Source organism: Rhinopithecus roxellana, chromosome 1 (genome assembly GCF_007565055.1).
Source record: "Rhinopithecus roxellana isolate Shanxi Qingling chromosome 1, ASM756505v1, whole genome shotgun sequence".
In the NCBI taxonomy this organism is placed as follows: domain Eukaryota; kingdom Metazoa; phylum Chordata; class Mammalia; order Primates; family Cercopithecidae; genus Rhinopithecus; species Rhinopithecus roxellana.
The window spans coordinates 186,325,022-186,351,866 of NC_044549.1; the positions used below are offsets into that span (position 1 = coordinate 186,325,022).

General features: G+C 44.0%; 1 protein-coding gene across 3 annotated transcripts in view; it reads right to left on the bottom strand.

The window, feature by feature from the left end:
* Positions 1-9,635: 9,635 nt before the first annotated feature.
* The window catches only part of DZIP1L (DAZ interacting zinc finger protein 1 like), a 56,248-nt gene continuing 39,038 nt past the window's right edge, over positions 9,636-26,845 (bottom strand). For all 3 annotated transcript variants that reach the window (XM_030938883.1, XM_030938876.1, XM_030938888.1), the window contains 6 exons: positions 25,428-25,561; positions 19,326-19,518; positions 15,832-16,048; positions 15,202-15,386; positions 12,307-12,446; positions 9,636-10,678 (listed from right to left, as the gene is read on the bottom strand). In XM_030938883.1, the coding sequence (XP_030794743.1) occupies positions 10,517-10,678; positions 12,307-12,446; positions 15,202-15,386; positions 15,832-16,048; positions 19,326-19,518; positions 25,428-25,561 (1,031 nt within the window). In that variant the 3' untranslated portion in view covers positions 9,636-10,516. The remainder of the gene's footprint in view (positions 10,679-12,306; positions 12,447-15,201; positions 15,387-15,831; positions 16,049-19,325; positions 19,519-25,427; positions 25,562-26,845) is intronic.

Here is a 26,845-nt window from a genome sequence, read left to right on the forward strand (position 1 = left end):
TCTCTATTCTTTCACACCAATCATTTGATCCATTGCAATGACAGTTCATTGAGTACAAAATGCTGCTTCCTTTTCCACAAAAGCCTAACAATGATCAGCTATTGCCAGTGGAAGAACAATTCAGCTCATCAAGTCTTTTCTAGATCAGGCCCTTATATTCACCACCCTCTGAGCTTTATTTAAAGTCCTCTCTATCCCTTTGAAACATTTTTCTTTCTGGCTCCCTGCTGCTTAAGTTAGCTCTTCTCGCGTGTCTTGTCATTAGGTGGAATAATGCATGAAGACACTCCTGGCACAATTACTGCCTCGGAATTGGCCCAGTTCAGCTTATCAGATGATGAGTGTCTGCTATGGGCAGATACAAGTGATAGAAGCATCAGAGACACCTCCTTCCTAGAGAACTTAACAAATGTTAGTGTCTCCACCGGCAGCTCTGTTTTCTGTCTACTATGCTAAACGTTGAGCCTGCATCTTTACATCCAGCAGGGAGACAGGCTTGCAACCTTTTGTAACAGACACAGGCATGAACACAGATGTAGAGAAGGCCATACAAGTGCAGGACAATTCCTTCCACACCCTTTCCACCTAAGCCTGGAGAGGACTTAGTGGACCTTCGCAGCTCCCCTCAGAAACTGGCAGTGAGGCCAAGCGCAGTGGCTCACGCCTGTAATCCCAGCACTTTGGGAGGCCGAGGCAGGTGGATCACCTGATGTCAGGAGTTTGAGACCAGCCTGGCCAGCATGGTGAAACCCTGTCTCTACTAAAAATACAAAAATTAACTAGGCGTGGTGGCACATGCCTGTAATCCTAGCTACTCAGGAGGCTGAGGCAGGAGAATCGCTTGAATCCAGGAGGCAGAGGTTACAGTGAGCCAAGATCAGGCCACTGCACTTCAGCCTGAGCAACAGAACAAGACGCCATCTCAAAAAAAATAATAAAAAGAGAAGAAACTGGCAATGAGAGACATGGGGAAGAGAAAAAAGTGCAGAATCACACTTGATGCTCTGTTGATTTTAAAGGTTACTTTACTCAGATTCCCTATAAGCCTAGAATTTGGTTATAGTATGTGAGTCAGTTTATTATAAATATATAATTCTCTTTGGATTTTCTAAAGTTGAAAATGGTCTTAATCTTTATCTCAGTTACACACCACTACTAGGTTCCAGCCACGAAACTAAAGCATCTTCTACTTCCTAAACTGTGGGCTCAGGTTTTCGGGTGATAAAAAACTTTTTCAGGTTGTAACTATAAACCTATTATACATTTCCAATCAATGTCATCCTTGTATGTATAAGTTCAGGACATTCTTCAGTTTACCTCAGAAAATAAAGGTAATGAAATTTTCTCTTTTTATATTGAACCATGCAGTCATGGAAGGGAAGAGCTGGTATGGTCCAAAGACACAAACCAGTGCAGCAGCTCCCAAGTGCTAGGCTGTGGACCAGAGTTGGTCTATTGCTAAATTTTCATTTGTCTAAGACAAAATATGGGTCCAGCTGTCCATTCTTGGAGAGCCTTATTTTCTTACTCTTCTGGTATTAAAGTGTCCTTTATAAAATGACAGTGATTGTTGCATATTTTATTTTATGTGCTGACTTGGCAAAATAAAGGTTAGCAACCTTGGGTCAACTGCAAAGCTTTTTGTTAACAGCCTATAGCACACTGCTACCTCACACTACCAGGGTCTATACTCCTGCATTACAGACAACTAGCCTGACAAGAATCCAGAACAGGAAGAACTGTGAGAAATGAGACTTTCTACTTAAAAGTATTCAGAAGATGCCCACAACTAAGGTTCAGGACTCAACTTCAAAAAAGATTTCTAATTAGAATTCATGAAGGCACCTACCCGTCAGAGCATTTATCCATATGCGGAGATTGGGATGGCCTCACAAGAATGTGATGTAATTTCACATTTGAAAAATAGTCAATAAAAAATTCTGAAAGAGAAAAATAATCAGAGTATCTGTGTCTTGCAAGATGGTAAAATATATGATAAAATTTCCATGACTAAAAATAGTACACTATTAGGACTAATAAATGGATTCAGCAAAGTTAAAGGATACAAAATCAACACACAAAAATCAGTTGCATTTCTATACATTAATAATGAACAATCTGAAAAAGAAATTAAGAAAACAATCCCATTTATAATAACATCAAAAGAATAAAATAACAATACACCAAATCAAGGAAACAAAAGATTTGTACACTAAAAACTTCAAAACATTGCTGAAAAAAAATTCAGGAAGACACCAATAAATGGAAACACATCGTGTGATCATGGATTGAAAGACTCAGTATTATTAAGATGTAAATACTAACCAAAATCATGTACAAATGTGATGCAATGTCTATCAAAATCCCAACATTTTTTGCAGGAACAGCAAAATCTACCCTAAAATTCTGTGGAATCTCAAGGGACCCTGAATAGCCAAAACAATCTCGAAAAAGAATAACAAAATTGAAGGTCTCATGTTTCCTGATTTCAAAATTTATGGCAAAGCTATAATAATCAAAATACTGTAGTACTAGTATAAAGACAGACATGTAGACCCACGGAGTAGAATAGAGACCCCAGAAATAAACACTCGCATATATGGTCACATGATTTTCAACAAGGGTGTTAAGACCATTCAATGGGAAAAGGACAGTCTCTTCAACACATGGTGTTAGGAACACTTGATATCCACGCGCAGAACAGTGAAGTTTGACCTCCCCACTCCCCACCTTACAACATATACGAAATTTAACTCAAACTGGATCAAAGACCTAAACATAAGACCTAAAGCTATAAAACTCTTGAAAGAAAAGATAGGGGGAAATATTCACGATATTGGATTTGGCAAGGATTTCTTGGAAATGACACCAAAACACAGGCAACAAAAGTAAAAATAGACAAATGTGACCACATAAAAATTGAAAATTCTTGTGCATCAAAACACACAATGAACAGAGTAAAAGGCAACCTATAAAATGGGAGAAAACCATTTGCAAATCATATCTAACCCTACAATATATAAAGCTCCTATAACTCAACAACAAAAAAACCCAAATAACCCAATTTTAAAATAAGCAAAGGACTTGGATAAACATCTTTCCAAAGAAGATATACAAATGGCCAACAATCATATAAAAAGATGCTCAACATCACTAATCATTAGGGAAATGCAAATCAAACTGCAGTGAGGTATTATTTCACATCCATTAGGATGGCTAATATTTTTTAAAAAACAGAAAATAACAAGTGTCAGCAAAGGTGGGGAGAAATAGGAACATTTGTGCATTGTCGGTGGGAATATAAAATGGAAAACAGTATACAGGTTCCTGAAAAACAAAAAATAGACTATATGATTACTATATGATCCAGTAATTCCACTCTGGGTATATATCCAAAAAAGTTAAAAATAGGATGTTGGAGAAATATTTGCACAGCTGTGTTTATAGCAGCACTATTCACAATAGTCAAGATGTGGAAGCAACCAAGTGTCAACGGACAAATGGATTTTTTTAAATGAGATATATTCATACAATGGAATAGTAGTTAATCTTAAAAAGGAAGGAAATTGTGACACACACTACAACATGAATAAACCTTGATGACATTACGCTAAGTGAAATAAGATAGTCACAAAAGACAAATACTGTATGATACTACCATATATTGTATTTACAGTAGTCAAAATCATAGAAATAGAAAGTAGAATGGTAGTTGCCTGCAACTGGGTTGGGGGAGATAGGGAATTGTTTAATGGGTATAAAGTTTCTGTTGGGGAAGATGAAAAAGTTCTGGAAATTGGTTGCACAACAGTGTTCATATATCCAGCACCACCGAACAATACAGTTAGAGGTGGGTAAGATGGTAAATTTTACGTGTTGTTTTACCACAATTAAAAATAAATTTTTAAAAACAAAACTGTGCAACACCAAAATAGTACCAGAATAGTCAGATTACTGGAATATATAGAAAGTCCAGGAATACACTAACCACATACAATAATTTACATTTGATGGAGCAGGTATTTTTCAAGTGAAGAAAGGATGAATAGTCAAGTAATGCTGCTGAGATGACTGGCTAATTGTAAAAATAAAATAGATCCCTAACTTACTGTTAACATCCCTCAAAAAATCCAGATATACTAAATATTGAAATTTTTTAAACTTTTTAAACTAGCAAAAGAAAATATAGATGAACATATAGAAGTCTTGGAATGGAGAAAACCTTCCTAATTATGACACCAAGAGCAGAAATTACAAAGTAAAACACTGACTAATTAGACAGCTACAACTTAAAATCTCTGTATAGCAAAGAACTCCATGAACATAGTTAAAAGACAAATGATCGACTAGAAAGGAGAAAAAGTAACATATACAACAAATGATTAATATTTTCAATACATTAAAAACACTTAAGAGCAATAAGACACAAATTACATAATAAAAATGCAATCTCTAAAATCAAAAGTAAAATAAGGCATTCAGTAGCATAAACACAAAAAAGAACTACAAATGACTTTAAAACACAGTAATTTAATCATAGCATCACACAAGTGATTACTATGATATTGCAAGGAAAAGAAGGGTTGATACATACCTAAAATACATGTTGGGGACTATCATGACCTAATGTATCTTTTATCATTATGCATTACACAAACGATGCTGCTAGGTCCAAAAAGAAAATATTTTATTTTTCATATTATAACCTGCCAACTTTTGTTTAATGCTATATCTATCTCACATATATAGTGATATATAGGGATATATAGACATCCCAAGTAGGATCTACCTTAAGGACAAAAACAACTCCAAAAAAATTAATAATAAATTTTAAATTGTTTTCAGTAGTCATACAATAAGCAATAGGGTGGGTATTGTTATTTCTAAGACTATGATTGTGATGTTAACAGCCAGGATTTTTGGTATGGAAGAAAAGCGATATAGATGTTAGATCAACAAGATAAAGTAAAAATTCTGTAGTCAGGAATTTGAATAGGGAATATCAGCATGAACTCACAATATTTTTATTGTATTTCCTATCTCTGTGCACTGAAAGGTCTTAAAAACAAGTAGTAATAGGCACTCCTAGCACCCAGATGTCTACAAATATAATTTCCTTCTAAAAGAAACCAGGATTCCCTCAGATAAATTACTAATTTTAGGTCTGGGACAAGAAAGGTATGCAATGAGCCTGGAAGGAAGCTATCAGACTACTAAGGTCATATCAAAATCATTCAAGAACTGAATTAAAGAGGCACCCAAAGACAGGACAATCTCAGCATTAATAAGGATAATAGCTACAAGTGATTTAAACAAATCAAATATATTTAAAGATATAAGGTTGTATGGCACCTATTAAAGATACTAGGAAGCTCATTCATTATTCTGAAAAAAGAAAGATTCGAGCCTTCAGCTGCTTTACCTGTATGAACTGTACCTCAGGGCAATCAGACAGTTTGATGAGGAGGATTTCTCTTTACAGAAGTTTTCCAGCCAGTAAATGTCAAAGGAATAACAGACTTAGACTATCAAACTTTTACAGATCTCTAATTAATAGATAGGGCTGGGCGCGGTGGCTCATGCCTGTAATCCCAGCACGTTGAGGGGTCAACGAGGGCGAATCACAAGGTCAGGAGTTCAAGACCAGCCTGGCCAATATGGTGAAAACCCGTCTCTACCAAAAATACAAAAAATTAGCTGGGCACAGTGGTGGGCACCTGTAATCCCAGCTACTGGGGAGGCTGAGGGAGGACAATCACTTGAACCCGGGAGGCGGAGGTTGCAGTGAGCTGAGATTGCACCACTGCACTCCAGCCCAGGTGACAGTGCAAGACTCTGTCTCAAAAAAAAAAAAAAAAAGATGGTAATGATCAATGATCATCAATGTCTATCATCAGTGCCATCATCAACATCACAAGAAAGGAAAAAAAGATATTCTGTGTCTCCTGATGGAGATGCACAAAACCACCAATGAAGTGTCCTGCCAAAACACAAAAGAATAGTCAAAGCTGAACCTGATCAAGCATTTAGCTCTAACTACAAATCTACAGATAGTTCAGGAAAAAGAGGAATACATTAAATACCACCACAGTAATCAATCAGCAAAACCCAGACTGTGGGGAATTCCACAAGACAAACAATCTGATTTATTCAGCAACAGTAAAAATAATAAAAATCATGGGGAAGGAAAAGGGAAAGGAAGAGAGGAAAGGAGGGAAGAACGGAAGAGGAATCTATAGATTAAAAAAAGACAAATATGTGTAGTAAAACAGAGGAATTGTGGATACTGAATCGATATTTGATGACATTTAGAAAAAAAGTACTGATTTTTGTTGTAATGTGATGGTGGTACAGTGGTTATTTTTTAAAAGGAAGTATCTTTCAGAGACACATACAGAAATGTTTGTAGATATAATGACATTATTTGGAGTAATATGTAGTATTACATGTATATTACTTGGAATAATATGCAGTATGATATTAAAATATACAATATTATTTGGTGAAAGATATGCAGGAAACAAGATTCTCTATGTGTTGATAATGGTTAAAACTGAGTAACAGGAACACCAAGGTCATTACACAATTCTATTTTATATACACTTGAAATTTTTCATAATAAAAAGATAAAACAGCAAAAAGAAAAGTGAACTACAGGCAACTCATAAAAGAAATAGCAACAACTAATATGAAAAGAAATAAAAAAGAATTTTACTTTAGAAGAAATCTTAAAAATGCAAGTTTCTTAAAAGGTGAGGTTTCATTTTTCACCTATCACGTGGCCAAAACTTTGAAAGATTAATGATATCCCTGGTAGCAAAGGAATGCAAAAACTAGCTTTCTTGTATGCTCCAAACACTAGTAGACTAAATTGGCTCCAGTTTTCTGGAAAGCATTTGGCAATATGTAACAAAAGTACATGGGGAAAGGAGTTAGAGTTCCAGGGCCAGGTTGCCAAAGTCAGATTGCAGTCACACCACTCACTGGTGGCAGGACCCAAAGCAAGTTTCTTGGCTGCTGTGTACCTCAATTCCTAGCCCATAAAAAGCATGTACTATAATAGTGGCATCCACCTGAAGGGCTGCTGCGAGGCTAAGTCATAATATTTGTACCAAACTTGGACCAGTGCCTGGCATATGGAGCTGGCTTTCATTATTATGTTGGCCCAGCAATCTCACTTCTAAGAATTTATTTTAAGGAAATCTTAATCAAGTGCACAAAGACACATATACACATTTTTTAATCACTTCATTATTTACAAAATGCAAAAAGTAGAAATGTCTGGTTAAAAAAATTTTTGTAATCTTTGCCTGGAATAGTAGGTGGCCATTAAATATAACTGTCTTATATTTATATGTACTGACATGTACATGTGTACTGATGTAAAGACATTTGTAATCTGTTTTCCAGGAGGAAAATCAAGCTAGAGAAGAATATAGTTGAACCCTAGGAAGGAGTTTTTTTTTTACCAGCGCATGTATATCTAGACGTTAACAATAATTGACTAATTTGTGGGTTATATTCTTTTTGATTATCTGTATTTTCTAATTTTTCTGTATCAATCTTATCATTTGTATAATTTTTAAATGATCTGTTACATATGTTCCATAGTTCTGGCAAATCTTGTGCTGGTTAATTTCAGGTTCAATTTGATGAGATTAAGAGGTACCTGGACAGTTGTAAAGCATTATTTCTGAGTAGGTCTGAGAAGGTGCTTCCAGAAGAGATTAGCATTTGAATCAGTAAACTGAGTGAGGAAAATCTGCCCTCCCCCATTGTGGGGGGACCATCCAATCTGCTGCAGGCCTGGATAGAAAAGCTCTCTCTCTGGAGTCGGGACACCCAGCTTCTGTCCTTGGATGTCAGAACTCCAGGTTCTCTGGCCTTTGCACCCAAGGACCTGCACCAACAGTCCCAGGTTCTCCAGCTTTCGGATTTAGACTGAGCCACTCTACCAGCTTCCCTCGTTCTCCAGTTTGCAGACAGCCTATGCCGTGACTTCTCAGCCTCCGTAATCGCATGAGCTAATTCCCTTAATAAATCCCCTGTCATTTACTAGGGACACTGGCTAATAAATACCCATAAGTATCTATCTATCTATACATCCTACTAGTTCTGTTTCTATTGAGACCTAATACAACTTACTAAAGAATTTTAAAATATACTTGAAAATGGGGAGGGGTGAACACAGCATAGAAACACCAAAGTAATATGTTAGTCAAACCCTCCAAAGTAGACAGAAAAATCCTTTGGAAATATATAACGTAATAATGAACATTCAAGAACAGAGACATTCTCATTGATAATCATCACCAGTGTGTGCACACACGTACAAACACATTTACTGTTTGCATTTGCGTTCCCCTGAAAGTGGAGCTAGAAACAAGGACTTGGGTGCAGATTAATTTATCTCAGAGGTGCTCATAAGAGAAAGAAGTGAGGGAGTGAGAAAAATGAAACAGAAAAGAGGAAGGCCGATGAACTATGCATTAAAAATAGTAACTGCGTATTAGTGAGAACTAGCACTCAGTCCCACAAGGGACTCTGAGAAACCGTGCAGAATGAAACTCAGAGGTACCCCACAGAAGCACAGGAAGCCTGGAGTAATTGCTCTAGGCTTTTACTCATCAGGCAATTACTCATCAACTCCCATCCCACCAAGATTGTGGGCTGGTCTGGAAGCATTAGCTCTGTAGCTCTCCTGAGCTTCCTCACTGAGCAGCTTCCTTTGTACCACAACACCCCCAGCCTGCCCCTCCCCCAGCCGCCCTACCCCACCACCAGACCCCTTTTGCTTCCTGCAGTGCGTTTCCTCCATCACCTTCCTATGAGAACTTCAAGTCCTCACCGGGTGTCAGGATCACCCAAAGGCCAAAGGAAGTCTGGGTGAGGTGGAGGTGGTAATAGACGAAACAAGATTGACCTTAAGTTGAGTTGATAATATTTGAAGCCCAGTGATGAGCACATGGGTTCATCACACTCTTCCCTTTACTCATATAGGTGTTTGAAACTTTCCATTGCAAAAAGTTAAAAATAGATCTTTGCTGTGTCAGGGATGGAGGTTCTTTGCTGGGTCTCCCTTTCAGGAAAAAAAAAAAAAAAATGCCATTCAACCAGGAGAAATGAAATTGACTGACAGGTTCACTCCAAGGTTCACTCCAGCTTTCAAGTCGAGGTCTCATTCAGTCCAGGCCACCCCAGCCAATGGCCAAGTGTGGGGCAGGCATGAGGGCCTGGACATTTCTGAACAATGGGGACTCCCAAGTGGGCAGTTCTTGCTCAGGAGCTCCCCACTGGGTCAGTGGAGACCTTGTCAACCCCACATCAATGCCCTGAGTTCTCCTGGCTCCTCCAGCTTCCTTCTCTCTTTCTGTTCACAGTGGTCAGGTGTGCATTGCACTCTGCGGCCTTTCCCCACCGGATCCTGCCTCCACCTCCTTTTCTTTCCCAAGTGCAGCTCCTCAATGACTCCATCTTGGCAGCCGTGTCCCAAAAGACCTAAACTGACAAAATTAAGATGCAGTTGCTTCCTTCCCTCCCAACCCCTTGAAAGCTCCAAAAATAATGAAATACATACCAGAGTTAAAAACATCATACTATATTTAAATATTTGCATATAATGTATCAACGTTTTTCACACTAAAAATATACAACGGCTATGTATAAAACCTGATTTTGGAAATAATATCAAAAAATACACGTGTGGTCCCTTGGGGATACAAGGTCCAGCCCTTGTAAAGGCAAGCGCCTTGGAAAGGCCTATGTGCAGAGCAGGTTGCTTTCGTTTTCACTTCAACTTTGTGCAGATTTTTAACTCCCTCTTTGACAGAGTCAGAAGTCCAGAAGTGGCCCTCTTCTCTTCCCATCCATGAGTAGGCCTGCCACATATCACAACCCTAGGAAACTCTCCAGGATCACCCAGGCTGGGCTGGATGGCCTTTCATATGCTCCCCGTAACACCCTGTTCTCTGCCACTAGATTATTACCCTGTGCTGGCACTGGCTGCAGACATTCTGCCCCAGCCTCTGCCTGCACCCTAACTCAGTAGTGAGAGGCTAGAGAGCCTGGCGCAGAGTAGGCAGGCACTCAGTAAATAATTTTGGATCAATCACAGAATGACTGACTGAGCCATATGTCCCCAAAAGGACCCCAGATAGGACCCATCTCCACAGTGTTCCTGCAGTTTTATAAAAGGCTTGGGAAAAGAGAGCTAGTGACTCTTTTCAGTCTCGGGGGGACATGGAGGTAGAGGAAGAAAACTACCTGGAGGTTCTGTTTTAACCCTTTCTCAAGCCTTGGGACCAGGGGCTCCTAATCAGGCACCTGTGGCGCTCTACAGCAGAGCCCCTCACAGGTCAGGAGGGATGAGATCATATCCATTCCCTGCACTGCTTCTCTCCAAGATGACCTCTTGGTTGTTTGTGAAGATAAGAGGCCCAGCAGCCTCTTCTGTTGGAGTGGACCTGAGCTGGCCCCAGCCAGGCTAACCCTCTGGCCAGCCAGCCTCTGGGGTGAATCACCAGGCAGGGACCCTGGGCTGGCTGGAGCTCTGTGGACCACTGCCAAACTTCTCTGGGAGCTTTGAGCGAGACAAGGGCTTGGGTTTCTCTCTCTGGTCCAGGTCCAGAGGAAGATCTTCCAAGGAGGAGATTTCCAAGTCACTCTCATCTTCAGAAAGCTGCAGGGGGTAAAGGGGAGAAGAAAATACATTTTGATAAGGGAGGAGGGTGGCTGAGAGCTAAGCACATCGCAGGATGGGAATGCAGAACAGAAATGGGGACAAATGCACACTGGGAAGAAAGCCACAGGGAGACGCTACTCCTCCTGCCTTCTCAAGTCTTCCTGCCTTTGAGAACCTGCTTTAGTGACCTGGGATCACGGTGATTTCAAATACCCCTGAAATTCTACTAACCAAACGCAGGCAAGCGCCTTGGAAAGGCCTATGTGCAGAGCAGGTTGCTTTCGTTTTCACTTCAACTTTGTGCAGATTTTTAACTCCCTCTTTGACAGAGTCAGAAGTCCAGAAACTCCACCATTCCAAGTTCTTGAGCTGAATGCACTGTGGGCTAATGACCCACCTCGTCTCAGACGGGTTCCCTCGGGCCTGGTAAACTGACTGAAGGAGCATGAGAGGAGCTTGGGAGTCCTTCAGCCTGGAAGGGTCTGCGCTGCAGCCAGCAGGACAGCCCAGAGTCGGCCAAGGGACCAGGCCACCCCCTGACCACAGCCACCTGCGTAGCAGCCCAGGCCTTCCCCTCTGGAGTCCTCAGTGCCCCTGCTGGCCACCTGGGCTTTGATACAAGCCATCCTATGTATTTTCTCCGGGAATGTAAGGCGACCAATCAGAACGCATGCAGGGTGCAGGGCAGCAAGCATGCTCTGAGCAGCGCCTCAATCTGTTTGGGGCTGTTGGTGTTCTTTCACAATTTGGAGAAAGGAATAAGTTTTTTCTTCTCAATCATTTGGATGCATTACTCACAAACATACATGAGCTGTGTGATAAACCAAACACACCGTGGTAAAGAGTGGGGAGTGCTATCAAAAACCAAAGAATGGTTGCCCACCACTACCAAATTTTAGAGCAATAGCACTGATTACCCCAGGATGCACCTTTTTGATTGAGAAAGGTGAGAAAGGAGTGTGAAGTAAAGGGAGCTCTAAAGTTTTCTGCTTGAAAAATAACAGCAGTGTGCAAGTTGTTCCTGACGGAGGAGACAGGGGCAGTGAGGAGGGTCTGGTGATGCCAGGGAAGCTCAACGTCTGAGCTCTAAGTCTGAAAATCTGATGGTGGCTACAGTCTGAGGCAAGGCTCAGGTTTCTAAAACAGAGGTATCTAAATATTCCCGTCTTGTGCTGTTACTGACTCTGATGTGCAATGCGAGGCCACTCCAGTACCACCCTTGGGGGAGTCCGCTCCACACACATATTGTCTTAGTGTCCGTGGCAGAGGGACTGGGGAGGAGCCCACTGTAGGATGAGACCGGACTGGAAGAGCAGTTGCTGCAGGAAGCCAGGCACAGAGTCAGCTCCGAGGCTCTCTGAGAGGCAGGAGATGGAAGAATCCAAACTTACTGAGCATTGCTTGTATAATGAACCAAAAGGCTTTTTAATGTTAACTTGGACACAAGTATTCCAAACTGGCCATCTCTCCATGTGCACAGGGCAGAGGGAGGACACCTGCGATGTCCCACTAGGGCAAAGGATGACACTTGCTGGACCCTCCCCAACCTTCACCCCAGGCCACCCAAACTCAGAGCTGGTTCTGTAGGGAATTGCAGGGTGAACTCTAAGCATCCTACATCCTACCTGAGGTTTCCTTCCTGGTGTGGCAGCCCTCTGTGGCCCAGCATTGGACATAAAAAACAGACTGACCCCTCCAGCAGGCTTCTTTGCCGGAGCTTCTAGCTGCTTCTCCAGGTTTTTGACAATTGACTGCACCAGTGTTCCTGGAAGGGGAAAAAGTGGCTGTGTCAGTGGCAGAAGCCTAGAAAATGAGCATTTCAGTTTTATGGGTCATGTCCAGGCTCCAGTGTGGATAGAGGGAATGAGCAGAAGGGCCAGGAGGAAGAAGGCTGGGCAACCACAAAAAAGGAGACAGAGAAGGCCAGGCCAATGGGTGCCCAGTGAACAGAGGCTTGGCATATTCTGAAAATGTGACTGTGCAAACTTAATGACATGGCTAGTGACAGAGACTTAGGAAGCTGTGCTTCCCTCTAATAAGAGGCTGAGGCAGGACCTCTGCTCGGTGTGGGGAATGAACTGTATCACTAGCATGCACTTAGTTCCTCAACATCTTCACACAGAGACAAGAAGAAATATCATAAAGATTAGTACAGGAGGACTGCAGGCAAGAATGACTTTCTGCAAAGTCCATGCAGGAAGCAGGAGCTAAGCAGTGACAGAGATCATCAACAGATCCCTGGTGCCTGGCACACCAAGGTGATGTATGAACTTCAGGAATGACCAAGAAGCAGGAAGCTAACTACAGCCTTCTATGATTCAAACGAAATCAAGATCTGAGCCGACTTTTGGAGCTACAACAGCCCTTGGCTCACTGATTCATTCAAGAAATGTTTGTTAAGGGCCTATGATGTAGCAGGCACTGTTGCCTCACTCTCTCATTAATCACTTTGTCCAAATACCTCATTTTACAACAAAGGAGCAGAAACCACCGCACAAGGACAACCAGGTAGCAAGTGGCAGAGCCAGGACTTTCTCTGAAGATTCCTAACTCCCAGTCCCAAGACCTTGCCACCCTATTGCCCTTGCCTGGCAGGGCATCAATACTTCTCCGGAGATCTGTTTCTGGTGAATTCTGATGGACTGGCAGGCTTGGCTTATGCTGTAAACATAGCCAAGTGCTGCAGAGTCTATTAGGAGCAAGAACTTTGCAGACTGCAAGCCTAGCCTGACATCCCAGAGTTTCTACTTACTGACCTTGGCAAGACAAAACTCTAAATTCCATATTCTTTATTCTTTAACTCAGTCTTGGCTAGAAAATACAACTGAAGCCAGAAGCTGCAGGCTTCAGTTGGCAGTTTTATAGGAAAATCTTGAAAGAATGGGAGTAGACAGTTGTTTTGAAAAGAAGGATGCTCAACTAGTCATTGTAACCTGTTAGACAGAAAATAATACATTTAATGAATATTGTCATTCCAGTTACCAGGACAGTTAGCTCAGGTCTCTACAATGCCCTTTCCATCAACAAGTTGAATTTCTAAGTCTCTTGGCTGAAAAGGGCAAAGAGCTTCCCTATATGATGAAATAGGCTGCGTGGCCCAAAGGCAGCCTGCTATAAAGGTTGACTGTCTGTGGCTGCCTCCTCTGTCTCAAGCTTTGCTGGGAAGCCACATTTTTCACAATTCAGTTGTTGCGAAAAATTATGTTTGTTACAGTCTATGTGTTACAGAAAACTATATTTGTCAAAATGTTCATGGTAGGAAACTGTTTTCCCTTCAAGTTGTAACTGAGGTTTGCCCTGGAGGCTACTTTGACCACTGTGGTATTTAACTCTATGACCATCAACTCTTGATCGGTGCTAATGAACTCAAACAGCATAAAAGACTATGGGGATATTCTTACATTGGGAACACAGCTAAAGGCAGCTCTTTCTGGGGAAAAAAAAAATAGTTTACAATTAAATAAATAAACAGTGACTCTAACACATTAACTTCAAAAACATCATACAGAATCTCAACTTGCCATGACATCGTTCTGTGGTCTTGGGCCAGTCATAATGTCTATGAGGCTTAGTTTCAACTTCTGTCAATATGTGTGTGGCTCAGCCTTCCCTCATCAGTGCTGTGAGAAGTAAATGAGGAGACTCGTGCGAAGAGATCCACGCAGAGCTGAGCACTCGGTGAGCACCCAGAAACACCAACACAGAGGGGAGAGCCTTCTCTCTCACGCCTCGAGCTTGCACAGAAGGAGGGAACTTCTGCTCTACTCACTGGGATGGACAAGGATAGGAGAAACACCCTCCCAGTTTCTTCCCCACATCCTACCCTCTCCCCACAGAAGCAGTCAAGCAGAGGTGGGCCTGCAACACACCCCGGGCCACAGCGCACCGGAAGGAGGGCCGCTGATCCAGAAAACAGTGCCAGCTCTTTCTCCCGGAGCCTCCCCGCCCCTGTGGCTGGGTTTGGAGCCAGGCTGGAGTGCACCCTACAGCTGCCTGTTAAAGGTCTTGCACATTCAGGGTCTGCTTTGCAAACCCAGCCCTGCGCACAAGTAAGATCAGGATCCGGATTCAGGGAGGCTGGAGGGGCCCCCACTTTGGCCTCAAGTGCTGGTTGTTCCTCTAATCCAGCCCTAACAGGAAGCCAATGCCTCAGGCATTCCTGGGCCCTGTCACCACTATTAGAGCGAGGCTTTGATCACCCGTGGCTGGCCACTGTGTTTACTCTCTACTGGAAAGAACATGGAGGAGAAAAGAGATGAGTGGCTCCCTTCAACCTCCCACAGTCAACAATTTAATGACAAAACGAGGGGTAAAATAAACCTTGCTCAAACTCTAGCTTTCTCCTGATATCTCTGCTATCCCAGAAAAAAAAATTTGAGGTGAAGGAGGACCATCCTCTCCAAGCCAAATAGGGAAAGAGATGTCAAATCAGAAAGCCTAAAGGAAGCTGAAGGGTGTTTCTGGAGCCTCGAGAAATCTGGGCTGGAGAAGGGTTTCACCCGTGGTCCCAGCCCACTCACCCGAAGGTGCCAGCTCACCCGAGCCCTGGCCAGGGGGCTGGGCATTCTCTGAGGTCTCGGTGTCAGACCAGTCCCAGTCATCCTCGGGCCGAGGCACCATCCTGGAAGGAACTTTCGGAGGCTGTAGAGACACACGCTGCACACGGTCTCCCTCTGAATCCTCTTCAGAACTGAACGGGGGCGTGCTGCCATGAGGAGAAGAAATGAGGTATGCATGGGCCAGAAAGAAAACTTCGAAAGCCAAACTTCACCATGCTGCAAGCTGGCTTGGTTTGCTCAGGGCAGCCCTGCTCCCTCCCTCAGGCCCAGAAGATAGCTAGGAGACCCGCGGAGTGCAGCAGCCACACCAGCTTCTCCCTTAGTAGAGCCCTGCCTGTCTGAGGATCCGCCCCTCCGGAGTGGGAACGGGCTTGGGGGAGGAGATGGGTAAGGGGAGGGGGGGTTTGTCTTGGCTGGGAGCACAGGTTCCCAAGTCCAGAGCCCAGACTGGACCCCACCTGAGGCACCTTCTATTCACATGTATCTGCCGCCCATCTATCTGCAGAAGCCCGGAGGAAGCCCAGAACAGGGCTGCCTGAAGCCAGGAGCCACCACTGCAGGTGGGGTGAGAGGGCAGAGTCTGGGGCTCACCTCATCCCAGGCCCCGAGGAAGGAGGGGTGCTGGAGGGTCCATGCACTCTGGGGCGTGGAGCCGGGGTGGACACCTGGGTCAGGCCGGAGCCATGGCTGCCATGGCTCTGACGAGTTGGTAGGGGCGGCTCTGCTGGCGTGGATGGCAACCCCACCTGCAGGGTCCTGGTCTTTGGTTGGGCCTCTCTGGTGACCAGTGGGCTCTGCTGGCTTTTGACTGGAAACACAGAAAGGAATGACTTTTGGAGTACACCCATGCTGGGTCTCAAGCCTAAGAGGAGGGAGAAAGCGGCTCCAACACCCTGGAAACGGACAATCACTCCCTCTCTGTGCTGCAATAACCACAGCAGATTTCACGATTGCTGCCAAATCAGGTGTTCTGCTGCTGGCCAGATTCGAGGCTGGGACGACAGTTCCACAGTTTCCTCAGAGACCAGGAGAGCAGCTGGGTGCTCCAGGGTCATGTTGTCATTATAGAAGACCAGCAGGAGTCCGCCGGCCTGAAGAGGGACTCAGCAGTCCTAGATGGACTTCACCAAGGCCGCTACCCTCTCCCCCACCCACGCTACAGCTGCGGCAGTGCAGGCAGCCCTGCAGGAAGACCATGCTGCCACCAGAGGTCGCCGCAGGACTGCATGAACCATCAAGATCCACTCAAACCTCCTCCCAAATGCAACCTGGGGCAAGGCACTACCAAGGCAGGCAATTGGACACAGCCCCTCTGTTTTCCAAATCGCATCAAGACCTATAGCTGAGAAGAGGGGTCCCGGATCAGCAAGTTTTTATGGAAAGAGAAGACAGTGAGTGCATCACAGGGAGTCAGACATGTGTGGATTGAGTCACAATGTAAAATGAGTTTCTTACAGTAATTCAAGATCAAAAACTGTTTGAAATACAGTTGACCTTTGAACAATGTGGGTTTGAACAGCCACGGGTTCGCTTGTACATGGATTTTCTACTGACTCTGCCACATGAGACAGCAAGAGCAACCCCTCCTCTTCCTCCTCCTCCTTAGCCTACTCAACACGAAGATGACAAGGATGAAGTCCTTTATGATGATCCACTTCCCCTTATCGAATAGTAAACATATTTGCTCTTCGTTGTGATTTTCTTAATAACATGTTCTTTTCTCGAGCTTACTTTATTGTAATAATACAGCATATAATTCATATAACATGCAAAATATGTGTTAACAGTCCATGTTGTCGGTAAGACTTCTGGTCAACAGCAGGCTATGAGTAGTTAAGTTTTGGGGCAGTCAAAAGTTACACGCAAATTTTCAACTGCATGGGGGGGTTGCACCCCGACCCCTGCATTGTTCAAGGGCCAGCTGTGCACTGCTCTCAGTCAATGTGTCTACTCAGAAGTGGAGCTTCCAGGAAAGAGTGAACTGAAGAGAAGGGGAAGACAAAGACAAGCTTGCTGGGGGAAAATAACAATAGCTTCCCATGACTGTGCACCAGATACCAAGAAAAGCACTTTACCTACAACCACTTGGCCTCCGAGCATCTTCAGACGCTATCCTTTTCCCTACAGAGGCTTGCCCTCAGCTCCACGGAAGAAAGTGGTGAATACAAACCCAGGTTGTCTGTCTGCCTCAATCTTGGGCCCTCACTGCTACCTCCCACAGCCTTGCCCCAGACAAGAGAAGAGGCAGAGTCCGAGCAGAAATGGGAGGTGAGCATTAAGACAGCACTTGCAGGACCCAGGAAAAGAATAAAGGTGCAGAGCTGGAAGGAAAGGTCTACAAAATGCCACAAAAACACAGCGCTCATCTCACACCTCAGTAACATCTCCAGAGAAGGCAGAATCTCAGGGCCAGGGAAAGGGAAAGGCAGTGAAGGGGGCTCTCCGTCCTGGCTTTTTTACTACAGGAACAAAAGTGTGTGGGAGTGGGTGGGGCGTAGTACCTAGAAGGAGCAAGATACCTTTGCTTTCTCTTGGAAGCCAGCATTCCGAGGGTTTTTCCATTAATCCTCCCCAAGTCCCTGTCCCCTCCCTCCTCTGAGCTCCCACCACCCCTGTGCTTGGCTCCATCATGTCACCTGGTCCTGGCTGGTTTCCCAGGTGAGGTGGCAGACCCTGGCACAGAGTCAACCTCAGCAAGTACTGAACTAAACGAATGAGTGGGCAAATGAATGAATGAGCATTTGACTGAATGAGCAAAAGGATGTACATTTAAATTGGAGCATGAAAAGCAGATTGGCAACCAGGACAAATACCCTTCTGTCTGAGATTTCTGTGCAAGACTAAAAACCATCCTTTCCTTAGAGATTTTAAGACCAGAAGTTTAAACTAAATATTATAGTTTCCCAGGTCAACTCATTTTTTACCATATTTTCATGCCAAAATGACAATGCTTTTAAACACAAAATACCTGCTTTATACTTGTCCAAGTAATAATTTCCATGAGCTCACAGGATTGCTATGTTAGTGTTATTTTCTCCTAATTCACATGAGGAAAAATAAAAATAAGTTATAAAATGATTGGTAGATGTAGCAACTAAAATCATCTCTCATATCTTCAGAGATGCCTGGGCCAGACTCTGCAAAATTTTTTTGCATGAAGAGCTCAGGCTGGTTCTTCCTGGACACAGGAGATACAGAACTAGCTTCCTTCTGGCCGCACGTGTCCCTGACTGAGAAGACAAAGTAAAAGGAGCAGGACAGCCCCCTGCATAAGCAGACCAGACCCACTGAAGTCCTCCCCAGAGCCTCCAATCACAGCAGCCCAGGGCCTCTGGGAACCTTCTAGAAACAGGGGGCTCTCAAACCTGGGAACACAAATACCCTTGCTCCATAAGAACAGACTCAAGGGTCCTGGTCCACAGAATTTAGTGTTCCACCAGAACCACAGGGCCTTTTGTCATGACCCCCCGAGCATGGACAAATGGAAAAGTAGCAGCTATGACCTGACCCAAGGAACCAACTCTGAGCTCTGAGAATTCATCCGTGTGCAGAACTCGCCCAGCCTCTCATGCCCTCCCATGGCCAGAGCAGGGGCTATCTGAGCTCTGCAGAAGTTTACATTTGATTGATATTTGCCTCCACCTGCAGCTCCAATGTTCCCAGGCCTCTGCCTGCCTCCCCAGGCTGGCACACCTGGTGTGTAGAGCCAGAAACTGAATAGGCTGCTCTCTGTTGAAGAGACACTCAACTGTGGTCGCAGCAAGCCAAGCAGTGCAGAAAGAAGGTGCTAAGGGAGGCAGCATGTCTGCACAGGGACAGTTCAGGCTGACAACAGGCTCCAGCTCTGGCTCTCCTCCAACTTCCGAGTGACCCTAGACAAATGCCGCCACTCCCACCCCAGATCCTATTTCCTCAACAAAGAACTTCTGGACTCAGTCACCTGTGAGAACCCTACCAGCTCAGCCCTTCAGAGAAGTGCCCCTAATGGGGGACAAAGACTACACCCGCCTCATGTGCAAACAAGTCTTAGCAAGAATGGGACCCTTCCAGGTCACAGCCCTGAGTGAGCCCTCTCCCCAGTGTACCTGAAGGCTGCCCATCTGGCTGGGACACCACAGCGCCATTCTCCTGTCTCTCCTTCACTCTGCTGGTGACTTCCTTGACAAGCTTTCCCCTCAGACTCAGAAATTCAGAAAACTTCCGGGCCTTCTGCTCCCGCTGGACTCTCAGCAGGGATTCCAGGTGTCTGAGAGTCTGAATGGAGATTCCCTTTGCATCCTAGAGGAGACAGGAGTTCACCTTTACAGACAGAGGCTACCCTTCTTCTCCTTCCCCTAAGCCTCTCACACCTGCTGCTGCTGGCCTGGGAGTCTGTGATCAGTGCCTGGTGCTTTTCTTGCAGGAGTAGGGGGCATGAAATGAGGATCAGAGAAGGGTAAGCAGTGGCTTCAAAGTTGCTGTAAGTGCAGTGGTTTGGGGTTTGAGAGCACCATCAAAATGTGCACAGCAGGATAATGCAAAGGACTGCATCACAATTCTAACCACATCATAGCATAAGGGACTTCGTTGGAACATGCTTTTCTACATCTGACTGAATCCTAGGATAAGAGACCATGGCTTGCTCATTTTTGTACCCCCAATTACCATTATTATGCCAAACACACTGTCCATGGCTAACAATGTTTAAAAAACTAAACTGCTGTAAACACAATTCAGGTACCCTTTCAAGACCTACTGGAAGTTGCTCAAGCTTTTGACATCCACCCAGAGCCCATGGGAGGGTCTAGGAAGGCATCTGAATCCAAGATGAGGATTCATGCAAGGTTAGAAAGGAACGTCTTAATCAAGTCAATATAGGGCCAAAGTTAGAGTAGTCAGTAGTTGAAAACAATCAAAGCAGCGAGCATTCTTCCTAAAATAATCCTAGTTGTCTATTTTCTTTTTTTTTTTTTTTGAGACAGAGTCTCGCCCAGGCTGGAGTGCAGCGGCGCGATCTCGGCTCACTGCAAGCTCCACCTCCCAGGTTTATGCCATTCTACTGCCTCAGCCTCCCGAGTAGCTGGGACTACAGGCGCCGCCACCACACCCAGCTAGTTTTTTTTTTTTTTTTTTGTATTTTAGTAGAGATGGGGTTTCACCATGTTAGCCAGGATGGTCTCGATCTCCTGACCTCATGATCCGCCCGTCTTGGCCTCCCAAAGTGCTGGGATTATAGGCGTGAGCCACCGCGCCCGGCCTATTTTATTTTTTTCTAACTTACTCTACACAAATAGTATTTCCAATAGTGTAGTGCTTGGCTAATTTAATAACAGGTGTGTTTTTATTTAATAATAGATTTCATTGGTGCTTCTAACAATAACATACATGTTCTGGTTAAGCACAATGGCATTCAAATACTAGTTGGAGAGAGAATCCATAGACCCTTTAAAAGAACTAGATCACTGCTGCAGACTCCCTGAGATGCCGAAGACGTGTGAGTCTGCTGGCTTTCTCAATGGGGAGGCTCATGATCTGGGGCAAGTTCCCAGCCCTGGTCACCAGCTGCCTGGAAATAGACTCGGTCCTGTTAGTGGGGCACAGTGCAAGTGAGACCGGACTTTAGGACTGCAGGCTGCGTGGAAGCGGGCCGAGGCCTGTGACTGCCGACTTTCCCCCACTTCCCTGGTGACCTGTATGACTCAGCAGAGGCAGCCATAACCACCCTGGGAATATAACTCCACTGGAATGGGAACAACACCCTCATCCCCCACAGCAGCTGCAGCAAGCCCCACCCAAGGAGAGGCTGAGCTCAGACATGTCTATTCCTGGCCCCACTTGGTGGTCTTCCTCTACCCACCCTGGTAGCTGAAGACAAAGGTCATAATCTCTTAGGAGCTATATGGCCATGCCCACCATCTAGAAACCTGAAAACTTAACCAGCTGTCCCTAGGGCAAGTAGGCAAGTATGTGTCCTCCCTATAGGACCACAGCTTGAAAGCACCACCTCCTAGCTGGAGGCCAGCTAACACAAAACCAGTGCACTAAACAAAAACAAAACAAAAAAAGAAAAACACAAAGACCCTCAAGAGTCCACTTCACTCCCCTACGACCTCCACCACAGCAGGCGCTGAAATAATATCCACGGCTGCAAGACCTGAAGATAGATCACATCACAGGACTCTGCAGGCACTCCCCAGTACCAGCCTGTAACTCTACTGGGTGGCTAGACCCAGAAGATCAAAAACAATCGCTAGAGTTCAGCTCTCAGGAAGCCACATTCCTAGGGGAAGGGGGAGAACACCACATCAAGGGAGCACCCCATGGGACAAAAGAATCTGAACAGCAGTCCTTGAATCCCAGATCTTCCCTCTAACAGAGTCTACCCAAATGAGAAGGAACCAGAAAAACAATTCTGGTAACATGACAACACAAGGTTCTTTAACACCCCCAAAAATCATACCAGCTCACTAGCAATGGATCCAAACCAACACAAATCTCTGAATTGCCAGAAAAAGAATTCAGAAGGTCAATTATTAAGCTAATCAAGGAGGCACCAAAGAAAGGTGAAGCCCACCTTAAAGAAATTAAAAATATGATACAAGACATGAAAGGAAAATTTTTTAGTGAAATAGATAGCATACATAAAAAGCTATCACAACTTCTGGAAATCAAAAACACACTTAGAGAAAAGCAAAATACACTGAAAAGTCTCAGCAATAGAATCAAACAAGCAGAAGAAAGAACTTCAGAGCTCAAAGACAAGGCTTTCGAATTAACACAATCCATCAAACACAAAAAAGAATTTAAAAAAAATGAACAAAGTCTCCAAGAACTTTGGGACTGTGTTAAACATCCAAAACTAAGAACAATTGTTATTCCCAAGGAAGAAGAGAAATCTAAAAGCTTGAAAATTGAAATCATCTTTGAGGGAATAATCGAGGAAAACTTTCCCAGCCTTGCTCGAGACCTAGGCCTCCAAAATACAAGAAGCTCAAAGAACATTTGAGAAATTCATCACAAAAAGATCATCACCTAAGCACACAGTCAACAGGTTATCTAAAGTCAAGATGAAGGAAAGAATCCTAAGAGCTGTGAGGCAAAAGCACCAGGTAACCTATAAAGGAAAACCTATCAGACTAACAGCAGATTTCTCAGCAGAAACCCTACAAGCTAGAAGGGATTGGGGTCCTATTCTTTAGCCTCCTTAAACAAAACAATTATCAGTCAAGAATTTTATATCCAGTGAAACTAAGCTTCATAAATGAAAGAAAGACAGTGTTTTCCAGACAAACAAATGCTGAGAGAATCTGCCACTACCAAGCCAGCACTACAAGAACTGCTAAAAGGAGCTCTAAATCTTGAAACAAGTCCTTGAAATCTACCAAAAGAGAACCTCCTTAAAGCATAAATCTCACAGGACCTATACAACAATAACACATTAAAAAAAAAAAAAAAAGGGCAAGGTATTCAGGCAACAAATAGCACAGTGAATAGAATAGTACCTCATATCTCAATACTAACATTGAATGTAAATCGCCTAAATACTCCACTTAAAAGATACAGAATGGCAGAATGGATACGAATTCACCAACCAAGTTTCTGCTGTCTTCAGAAGACTCACCTAAACTCACACTGGGACTCACATAAACTTAAGGTAAAGGGGCGGAAAAAAACATTCCATGCAAATGGATACCGAAAGCGAGCAGGAGTAGCTATTCTTATAGCAGACAAAACAAATTTTAAAGCAACAGCAGTTAAAAAAAAAACAGGGATGTTATATAATGATAAAAGGACTAGTCCAACAGGAAAATATCACAATTCTAAATATACATGCACCTAACACTGGAGCTTCCAAATTTACAGTACAATTACTACAAGACCTAAGAAATGAGATCGACAGCAACACAATGATAGTGGGGGATTTTAAGACTGCACTGACAGCATTAGACAGGTTATCAAGACAGAAAGTCAATAAAGAAACAATGGACTTGAACTATAACCTACAACAAATAGACTTAACAGATATTACAGAACATTCTACCCAACATGAATAGAATATACATTCTATTCATCAGCACACAGAACATTCTCCAAGATAGACCAGATGACAGGCCACAAAACAAGTCTCAGTAAATTTAAGAAAATTGAAACTATATCAAGTACTCTTTCAGATCACAGTGGAATAAAATTGGAAATCAACTTCAAAAGAAACTTTCAAAACCATGCAAATACATGGAAATTAAATAACTGGTTCCTGAATAATCGTTGGGTCAACAACGAAATCAAGATGGAAAATTAAAAGTTATTTGACTGAACAATAACAGTGACACAACCTATCAAAACCTCTGGGATACAGCAAGAGCAGTGCTAAGAGAAAAGTTCATAGCATTTACACCAAAAAGTCTGTGGTAGGGCGCAGTGGCTCACGCCTGTAATCCCAGCACTTTGGGACACCGAGGCGGGTGGATCAGGAGTTCGAGACCATCCTGGCCAATATGGTGAAACCCCGTCTCTACTAAAAATACAAAAAAAATTTAGCTGGGCGTGGTGGTGCATGCTCGTAATCCCAGCTACTCAGGAGGCTAAGGCAGGAAAATCCCTTGAACCAGGGAGTCAGAGGTTGCAGTGAGCCAAGATTACACCACTGCTCTCCAGCCTGGTGACAGAGCGAGATTCCGTCTCAAAAAAAAAAAAAAAGACTGAAAGAGTACAAACACATAATCTAAGGTCACACCTCACGGAACTGGAGAAACAAGAATAATCCAAACCCAAGGAGACAATGGATCAGGACGAGTGGCTGAGGAATGGGCCCAGAAGCCTTGGGTAGCAGCACTGGAGGTCCTAAGGACTGCAGACTGTCCTTAAATGAGGAGGGAGCTTCCCAGAGTGGGGATAGTCAGCATCACTAATTACCAGGAAAATGCAAATCAAAACCACAATGTGATATCACCTCACTCCTACAAGAATGGCCATAATCAAAATATCAAAAATTAGTAGATGTTGACATGGATGTGGTGAAAAGGGAACACTTTTACACTGTTAGTGGGAATGTAAACTAGTACAACCACTATGGAAAACAGTGTGGAAATTCCTTAAAGAACTAAAAGTAGATCTACCATTTGATCCAGCAATCCCACTACTGTGTATCTACCCATTACATGAAAAAGATACTTGCACATGCGTGTTTATGGCAGCACAATTTGCAATTGTAAAAATGTGGAAGCAGCCTAAATATACAATCAATGAGTGGATAAAGAAACTGTGATATATATACATACCATGGAATACTACTCAGCCCTAAAAAGGAACGAAATAATGGCATTTGCCGCAACCTGGATGGAACTGGAGACTATTATTCTAAGTGAAGTAATTCAGGAATGGAAAACCAAACATCATGTGTTCTCACTCACATGTGGGAGCTAAGCTATAAGGACATAAAGGCATAAGAATGGTACATTGGAATTTGGGGAAAAGAGCACGGGTTGGCGAGGGATAAAAGACTACACACTGGGTACAGTGTATACTGTTCAGGTGATGGGTGTACCAAAATCTCAGAAATCACCACTTAAGAACTTATTCATGTAACCAAACAACACCTGTACCCCCAAAACCCATTGAAATTTAAAAAAAATTAAATTTCAGATATTTTATCTCAAAATAAAATATACATACATGTATATACACACATATATGTAACTGCTAAAAAACTATAGGAAAATATGTTATTTCTCAAAAAAAAACCCACAAATAATTGGTGCCAGACATAGCTTTCAATGACACCTACACACAGCCACCTGCTGAGTGGACACAGCCACATACACCACAGATGATGGGCTTGGAGATGGATACTTACCCAAGGGGGGACCTGTCCATAGGCCAGATTGAGCCAATTAAATTCCCTCTAGCAAAAAAATTAGAGACACAGAGGGAAGTAACCAATGAGTGGAGAACACTGAGCAGTCAGGACTCAGGGTAGCATCACCAGCCAAATAGGGCCAGTCTTGAGAAGCTGCTGGAGAAACAGAGGAAAGATACCATACTGCCACTGTGAAGTGAGAAAGGCATGCGGATGCCAAAGGAGCCCGGGCTACCACAAGTGAGATGAATGAGCTCACAATGCAAAGAACAAGCGATCATTTGTCTGTTTGAGAGCACTTAGTGTCTAAATTGTAGGTATCAGCCCTTAAAACGGTGGCCCTGAAACTCACCTTCCTTATCCCCATGCTTTCAAGCTTCTCTTCCAGGATGTCCTCCAGGATTGGTCTGAAGTGCTTCAGCAAGGTGGGGTTATGCCTCAGAGCTGCCAGCACCTTCTGCTGTTCATCCTGGGAGTCGTCCATCTCTGTAGCATGAGACAATCACCCAGATCAGCCTGGGCACCTGAGTTCTCCATTCCTAGAGCCCCACTGCACCTGCCAAGCCCTCACACTGCCAGGGATCCTGGTCTCTAGCCTGTGAGCCCAGGGCCACTGACCCCTCCTGAGTGTCCATCCTTGGGTCAGAAGCTGGGATGTTTCTGCTCCTGGGTACCGCTGCCTTGGACTCTCCACACATCTTTACATTTCTTATCCCCCACCAGTTTGGATCTCCAAGACCTGGGCTCAGTCAATCCTACCACAGGTTAACTCAGAACTTGGAGCTTGCACTTGAGCCCCTAAAGCAGCTTGTTCTCTGGGCTCCCTTCTGATCTCAGAGTCCAGGCCCCACTGCTGTGGGTTTCAGCCTAATCCTAGCCCCACCTGATACCCTCATCTCATTTCCATGCCAGGCTCAATTCTGGTCCAGGTGATAAACTGGTGGACAAGATAGACAGACTGCTGCTCCCTCAAGTTTACTCTCTAGGCCGGGGATTCTCCCTCTAACTTTGGCATATGTCAGAATCACCTGGGCATGGGTTAAAAATTAATAGTCCCGGCTGGGCGCGGTGGCTCACATCTGTAATCCTGGCACTTTGGGAGGCCAAGGCGGGCGGATCACGAGGTCAGGAGATCGAGACCATCCTGGCTAACACAGTGAAACCCCGTTTCTACTAAAAAATACAAAAAATAAGCCGGGCAGTGGTGGCGGGCGCCTGTAGTCCCAGCTCCTCGGGAGGCTGAGGCAGAAGAATGGCGTGAACCCGGGAGGTGGAGCTTGCAGTGAGCCGAGATCACGCCACTGCACTCCAGCCTGGGTGACAAAGCAAGACTCCATCTCAAAAAAATTAAAATAAAATAATAGTCCCTCACCTCACCCTCCAATAAGTCTGATTCCATAAGTCTGGGGGAGGCCCCCAGAATCTGCATTTTAACATATTGAGATGATTCTTATGGAGGTAAGCCACAGACCACACTTTAAGAAATATTGATCTGAGGCTAGCAAAATAAGCAATTACAATTAAATGTGGTAAGTGCTACAAAGGAGCAGTCCAAGGTGAGTCAGGGAAGGCATCCAACAGTGTTCTTCAGGTTCCAGGTGGGGGCCTCTGTGGTAAGAGCGGGACCAAGCCCTTTGACTCACTCAGTAGACATTAACTGAGCAAGTAGCATGAGTGTAATCTGGCTAAGGCTAGATGCTAAGGACAGCGAAGCCCATCTCTCATCCCCCAAGGACCTCACTCACAATCAAGGGTGGTGAATTTCACCGC